Below are 8,023 nucleotides of genomic sequence, written 5' to 3'. Positions count from 1 at the left end.
GAAACTTAGAATCTTCCCTTTCATAAAGTCAATAATGGCACTCATTCCGGGTTCCAGCCCACTTCCATTCGGTCCCAGACAACTAGAACCAGCATGCCTAACCCCGCCCCTTCCGCTTACCCCACTGGCAGGAAGTCGGCAGATCGTGAAACCCGCCCCCTCGTCCGCGCGTAGCCCTTCGTAAAGCGTGAAGGATTTCGCAACAGCCCAGGCACCACCCCTTTGGCCACATGTCGCGCAGGTCTTCCCGTCGGACGCCGCGCCACCTCCTCGCGCTGCTTTACGAACCTAGAGCAGCGCCGCCCCGCCTCCTGTCTCTCTCCTCACCTCCCCGCCCCCTCCCAGTTTCGCATCTCCTAGCCCGACGTCCCGCTATAATCACGTGATTGCCTCATCCGGGTCCTTTGCGTTCTCTCTCCCTCTCCCAACATGGCGGCCTCAGGTGAGTGAGCGGCCGAGCGCGGCCAAGGACCAGGCTCATTAGCCACTCTCCGAGCCTGATCCACTGATTCCCTGGAGTCGGGGAGCGGGCGGCACCGCTTTCCTTCGGACTTTGGGGCTGCGGCAGGCTGGCGGCTTGGCCATGTTAGGTTATCGCCTCGGGATGTTTGGGGGGAGGGGAAGGACACCTTCCCCTCCCCCTCACACCCTTTTCACCCCGTCAGCGCGAGGTTGGAGCGGGGAGTAATGATGGACTCTGGCTTGAGTTGGAGTGATGAGGAGCAGAAAGATCTCTGGGAGGCGTGAGGCCGTCTCATAGACGTGAAGCACTGTACCCGCGTGGAGGAAGGAAGGAGGCGGTTGGCGCGCGGACGGGTGCACAGTAGACTACGTCTCCCAGGCGCGAGGCCGTTGCGGTCGGGAGTGGGGGCAGGGGAATAAAGAGGGGGGGCAGTTAGAACACGAGCGCGAGTCGGTGGAGGGGCGGGGGAAGGCAACGACGCGCGTGCGCGGTAGGAGAGACGAGGGTAGCGGAGACCGGCGCGCCTTAAAAGCACGCGCGAGGGCCCAGATGGGAAGGTTTTACGCGCATGTGGTGCTTTCCCTTATGTCCTTTCACTTTCTGTTTTTCCCGTTTTAGAGTGTGACCCGGTCCATATATTTTTCCAAGTGTAAATGTGATAGGTTTGGAGGTTGAAGCTACTGGAGTTAGGTGGGGGTGGGGAACCCAGTGTGGTGCGCCCACGTGTTGAAGGAGAGAAAGCAAGGGTGGAGACCTAGGTTTCTTCTAGGTTTTTTTTCTTGTTCAGTCAGTACCTATTTACTGACCGCAGACTAAGCTAGGCATGGTTCTAGGTGTCGGGGATGGATAAAATGGTGAACAAGATCAGAACTCTTGACAGCTTCCATTTTGGTTTATTTTGATAGCTCCGATAGTAGAGTTAGGTTTTTCTTTTTTTTTTTTTTTCTTTTAAGAGAACTGCACAACTGGGGAGTGCTTTTGAAATAATACTGGTGGATAGAGTTGAGGTTTTTTTAGACGACTTTGGAGTAGGGAATATCAGTGACGTACAGTCAGCTTGCATTTCTCAAGGACTTGGCAGTGGGCTTTGGAACATTTTCAGCATTCATTTATTTTAGTTTGGGGGATGATAGTTTCTCTGTCATGATCATGCATTCTGCAAAACAGTGCTTGAACCCTTGCTATCTCTGGACACTCATTTCTCACCAAGAATTTATTTTCTCTGTTACGTAAGAGACTAAGAATTATGTATGTTTTTGGAAAACGTTGAAGGAATTGAGGTGCATTAGAACATAATACCTTTCATTGGTGTAGCACTTGACAGTTGACCCGGCTCTTGTGTGTATGTTTTCTCATTTGATCCTTTTTGAGATAATGTAGGCAGATAGTGGTATCTCCCAGATGAGAAAGATGAAATTATTTTTTTCAAGGTCACATGGCTGCAGGTAGCAGAGCAAGGTCGAAATCTTTGAGACTCCTGACTGCTCTCCATTATCAACTTGGAAATAACAAGGTTGGCTTCCATGTTCTGATCTTGTTCACCATTTTATCCATCCCCGACAGCTAGAACCATGCCTAGCTTAGTTATCATATGTTGGGGATCTACCCAAAAACTTCATCTGAATTAGAGTACTTATTTGGGCTAGATTTGCCATCTTGACGGCTTAGTGCCATAATTGAGCAAAAAGCCTGTATTCCCTTTTCAGTATAACTTGTGGCATTTTAAGGGTGGAAGACACTTTGGCAGTCTGTGCCCTTCATTTTACAGAATTGAGTGAAATCTGGACTGGTTAAAGGGATTTGCTTGATGTTCCCTTCTGTTCTTCCACATTTACTCTACCCGCTTTGAACCCCTAATCTCTTTTCTTTAATTTGGTTCCATAAATCTTTTTAGCTTTGTGTAGTATATGTAAGGGACAGTGATGGTATCAGAGTACAGGGTTACATCTGACAGTCTGCCCTTGAGGAATTTGGGATTTATCAAACTTGTTTTCCCACTTTAAATCTTTTCCAATCTCATTGTTTTTGTTGAGTGGCCAATATTCCCAGATACGGCTCTGTTAATGAGACTATAAAATTCTTGGTATATTTTCAGTATACTTCATGATGATGCTCAGTGTCTTGTTGAAAGTAGATCTTATATTTTCTCAGTGAAAATACATGAAAGAACTTAACAGCCCTCTTGTAAATGAGACTGAAAAATTCTTTGCAGCAATATCAGTATCCAGTTGACCCATTACTGACTTTCAAGATCTGAAAGTGTCCCAGAGCAGACTATTGAACTGCTCTCCTTACTTACAGGGAATCAAATGTGTTTGATATAGGTTAACATTTTTTGAGACAAATGCTTTCAAATTGGAAATAGTGCTTGTATGCACAGAAAGCCTTTCATTTGCATAGCACTTCAAAATGTCATATGTGGCATCTTGTTTAATTATTTTCATAGGGAGAGGACGGTATCCAGTAGTTGTTTTCATACAGTGCTGGTCCTTATAGTTTAAAAATAGTTTAAAATAGTTTCATTATATGCTGTTCACATACAGGTTTCCCCTGCTATCCAAAAGTAGAACATTTTGTAAGCTGAAATGGCATAAAGCAAAGAAGCAATGACCATTAGCTTATAGGGAAATTTTGGGGAGCATTCCCAGACCTCAAAAATAACCTTTCTGGCTTTTCTAATACCTTAGGGCATATCTTGCTAACAAAATAAATCAAGATAAAGTACAGATGCTCATAGGCACAGTTCAAAACTATATGGTGGCTTGATGCTGAGTATAGTTCTTGGGGAATGAGCTTGGACGTGCCACTCGGTTAGAATTGTGTCTGCCTCTGTGATGGCTCACTGCAAAACAAATGCCTAACACTGTTTTCACTTTTTTCTTTTTTTTGTAAGAGCAAAGAGTCTCTGGATTTCTTTTGGTTAGGGGAAACAAGTAATAATGTAAGTCTTTCATAAAGGCAAAGTGGCATAATGCAGCCTTTTGAAAAGCAAGGTTTACCTACATTACTATTTTTAAATTCCATCCTCTAGCATATATTTGTTATTCTGGGAGTAGGGTACCCCGATTCTGAAGGCGAAGACTGAAACTGAAAATTCAAATACAGATACAAGGAGAGTGTCAAAGTAAAACATAGTGTTTCTAAGTAATGTGGTTGTTAAAATACATATATTTTTAGGGGCACCTGGGTGGCTCAGTTAAGCACCTGACTCTTGGTTTCGGCTCAGGTCTTGATCTCAGGGTCATGAGAGCACTGCGTCTGCTTGAGATTCCCCCCGTCCCTCCCCCTGCTCGCTCACATGGGCACACACACTCTCTAAAATAAAAATAAAATCTTTGAAACATACATACTTTTAAACAGCTTTAAGGTCTAATTCACATACCATTTGTGTATGGCTTGACAATATACCCTATCACTTTGTATTCGTCTCAAAACATCCTGGAATGTATTCACTTTTCATGAGGGTGGGGGAAAGAATTAACTTCAGAGTATTGTTTTTAAAAACCAAGTGCATATTTCTTGTCTTTCTTTCTTTCTTTCTTTCTTTTTTTTTTTTTAAGATTTTATTTATTTGACAGAGCACAAGCAGGGGAAGCAAGAGAGAGAGGGAGAAGCAGGCTCCCCGCTGAGCAGGGAGCCCATCATGGGGCCTGGGATCACCACCTGAGCCGAAGAAAGACGCTTAACCGACCGAGCCACCCAGGCACCCCCCAAGTGCATATTTCTAATTATGTGTATGTACACTTACAAGTACACACACCAAAGTCAATTTGAATTTTTATAGCTCTTCTCTTACAGAGAAGCTCCAAGTACTTTGTGTAGTGGTCAGCATGATGTGTATTGAGCGCTTGCTTTATATTTTTTACGTAAATGACCAAATTGAGTGGAAAAAGGTAAGGGGAAGGCAACATGGCCTTTCCCTCCAGTTGTGTCAGTTTGAAGAAGTTGGGTCGTGGAACTGAACTGGTGGGTCGAGGTGGTGGAGCATATGCTGACTTGGTTTTTATTCTCTACTGTAGTACAGTAAAAGTGAGGCCTGTCAACATCATGATATTGTATTGTATGAAATCTCATGGCTTGGCTCTAAAGAGCAGCGTAATTAGTCTAGTTCTAGGCACTCTGGTATAGGTAGACTCATTGCATTTGTACAGTATTGTTTCTTTAAGGAAACATCTGTTGATCATTAATTCATTTTTAATTCTGGAGAATCTGGCAGGATTCACTTCCCAGAAAGAAACGCCTTGCCCCGTTAGAAGTCATTTCTTCCACCACCCCCCCCCATCTGTTTTCTTCGTATTTACCTATTCTGAGCATTTCATATAAACGAAATCATACAATATGTGGACTTTTGTTACTAGTTTCTTTCATTTAGCATTTAGGGGCTAGCATCCCCTTTTGTTTGTCCTTTTATTTATTGATATGAAACCACTTCACCAGTGGTTCTCAACCATGAGACAATTTTGTATCACTCACAGAGGAGTCATTTACTGAAGGCATTTTTGGTTGTCACAGCAGGGTGGAGGTTTTGGTACTGGCTGGAGATACTGTTAAACATCCTACAGTGCACAGGATAGCCCACCACAACAAAGAAATACCCAGCCTAAAATGTCATTGGTGCAGAAGTTGAGAAACTAAATAAGGGTTAAGCTGGTATTAGTTGTAGGAAACCCTGTTTATTAAGGACACAGGTGTTTTGTCTCTTGTTTAAGGACTTTTGTAGACTTAAAAGTTTTTGAAAATGCTATCTTTTAAGCCCTTATTTAACCTATACTAGTATATAAAGAGCTTCACAAGTACCTCGTACTTGTTCAGTAAATTGCAGGAGTAATTAAGGCAGACAGAATTTAAAATTTCTGGGATGTGTGTGCGTTTTCCCTTAGTGCATATGGGTTTGGCCTTAAATAATTGAGACACTTATTGTTTGTTACATGAAGTGGTTGGTTTAACTTTTTAACCAATTCACATCAGATTTAAAGAAAATTAAGAGTTGGACCAGTTTGATCGTGTGGCAAGGGATTGATAAACCTGGAACATTAAACGATGCTTTACTTAATCCAGAGAAGACTGTTGAAATCCTAAACATGTAATGGGCCTAATACTAGAGTAGCAAAGGGCGTAGAGGATTTAGATAACATCGTTTCTCAGTTATTCGAGTAAAATAGAGTGGAACAAACACTGGCACCCACTTTAGTTTACTGATTTTACTTTCTAAAGGGCCAGTTAGTTCTTTTAAATCTGTTTATATTTGTACTAAGTGATTGCTGCTGCTAGATTTAAAGAAACATAAGTTACAGATCTTGTGAAAGAATTTTAGCTTGTTTTTAAATGAAGACCAACCATCATTGGTGATTTCTCAGGCAAAGGTTTTTGGAGGGGAGGGCAACAGAATCAGGAGAAAGGGAGATACATGATTTAAAAAGACATTCTGAGCCAAACAGTGCTTTAGTTTTTGTTTTGTTTTAGTTATGATGTTTAGTTTATTATTTTGAAATTTCCAATAACATTAAAGGAGAGGAAGATTTGTTGGTCAAGAGTCAAGGGTTTTAAAAAAAAAAAAAAAAAGTCAAGGGATAAAAGTTGAGAAACCCTGATCTAGAAAGTTGGTATAAGCCAGAATCAGACCAAAGACCGGTTAATTCCAGATTCTGCTCTTTTAGTATTAGATACATATATAGGACGAAGGGGCAGGGATGCTTTAATCAAATTATTTTTATGTTGAACTTGACCTCATTGTATGGACTGGCCATCAGTTCTATTTTTATTTCCCCAGTAACTAGACGGATCAATAATTGGGTATTAGCTGATGATACTAGGTTAAGCCCCATGAGGGTAAGGATCTCTAGCTAGCATCATATTAGTCCCCAGCACTTTGAATTAGAGGATGTGGAAAAGATGAAAATAAACCTGTACACTGTCAGCATTCCACCTCAGAGGCAGGCTTTATGTCTTACTCACATTTGCTTAGTAAATTTCTTCTCCTAGGCCTTTGCATATAAGCTAGGGGCAATATCTATGCTATAGGACTCAACCTCTGCATAACTGCTTTCTTTCAAAGCATAGAATAGATCCAAAATATAATCTGGTTAATCAGAAGTGATGCTTTTAGAGCAGGACTGGTAATAAGTCACTTGACAGAATCATGGAAACCACATTCAGCACCGTCTTTTCTCCATATTATTGCAGCCACGTTCATCTGGTTAGCTCATTGAGACCATAATGCTTCAGGTTCTTAGTGTGTCCAGAAGGCTGTTCATAACACTCATAGGAAACAGGTCATCTTTATTTCCTGAAAGTTGGGTGTTTTGTTGTTTGTTTAAGGTGGGGGGGACAGAGGGAAAGAGAGAATACCTGCCGAGTGCGGAGCCCAGAGATGAGGGGGCTCAATCCCACCACCCTGAGATCACGACCTGAGCAGAAATCAGGAGTTGGCCACTTAACGGACTGAGCCACCCAGGCTCCTCCTGAAAGTTGGATTTTAAAAGAAAGGGTCCTGGTGAGAGAGCAGCCTTCAGTTAAACAAATGGTTGCATCATGTTACAAATTCTTAGTCTTCCTGGGTTGAAAATTAGATGAGAATTGGAACATGGAGGAGGAACTCAGGGTTATAAAAGCCACAAAACTGGTCTTTGTTACAACAAAGCTGCTTGCTTTTTTCTTATCATGTAGGGGCTGCTCTCAGGAGCCAGTTTTAGAACTTCAGTTAGTCCTTTCAGCTCTTCTGCAGTAGCTGCTGACTGATGCGATCTCAGAAAAAGTCCTGAGAACTAGATAGTTAAAGAGCTGAGGTCAGTCCACTAAACAGAGCCATTTGGAAATTTGTAAAGATGTCATAACCGCAGAAAACATTAGAATGTGTTGGTTCTTAGGGGTTTTTTATATTTTTCCTTCAGTACCCTATCTCATCTTCATATGTGGTATTTAGGGAAGGAGAGAATTTTTTTTTTTCCTAGAGGGCAAGGAGAGCCAACTCTGTGTAGAGTCTTAGTGTGTGAACACATTCAAATGACAGTAACACAGTTTACTGTGGTTATGATACCCCCCCCTTCTCCCATAGAACTAATAACAAGCTTCTTAGAGGTTGGGGCTCCTGTGGGAAGAGCCCTAGATTTGGTATCCAAAACCCTGGGTTTAATTCTAGCTCTGCTATCTAATATCTCTGTAACTGTAGGATAGTCATTTAACCTCTCTGAGACTTAAGTTTTCTTTTCTGTAAATTGATAGTAACGATTCCTACCTCATGTGGTCATTTTACAAGTATCAAACAATCCTCATAAATGCCAAAAAGAATATGTTATTAGGGGTAGGAGTTTTGTTTTAGTTCTTTGTATACCAGGAGCAATGGATATAGTCACCTGTCTTAAAAACAAGTAGTTACTAAATTAAAAAATTCCCAATGATACATGATTGAATATAGTAGAAAAAAAGTTGACCCCACCCCAGTCTTAATGTTGAAACTCTTTCTAGACCTTTTCCCATACATAAGCAGTTTATTTTGTCAGTTTTCATTGGGTTTTCTTGCTGTGCCAGTATATTGTACTTTGTCCCTATTTACATCTGTGT

General features: G+C 41.8%; 1 protein-coding gene across 4 annotated transcripts in view; it reads left to right on the top strand.

The window, feature by feature from the left end:
- Positions 1-414: 414 nt before the first annotated feature.
- The window catches only part of EIF4B (eukaryotic translation initiation factor 4B), a 30,669-nt gene continuing 23,060 nt past the window's right edge, over positions 415-8,023 (top strand). For all 4 annotated transcript variants that reach the window (XM_021686679.2, XM_021686677.2, XM_021686676.2 and 1 more), the window contains exon 1: positions 415-442. In XM_021686679.2, coding sequence (XP_021542354.1) covers positions 430-442 — 13 coding nt within the window. In that variant the 5' untranslated portion in view covers positions 415-429. The remainder of the gene's footprint in view (positions 443-8,023) is intronic.

The sequence above is a fragment of the Neomonachus schauinslandi genome, chromosome 5 (genome assembly GCF_002201575.2).
Source record: "Neomonachus schauinslandi chromosome 5, ASM220157v2, whole genome shotgun sequence".
Classification (NCBI taxonomy): Eukaryota; Metazoa; Chordata; class Mammalia; order Carnivora; family Phocidae; genus Neomonachus; species Neomonachus schauinslandi.
The sequence above is the reverse complement of the archived record's forward strand: the minus strand, read 5'-3'. Positions and strand labels throughout refer to the sequence as shown.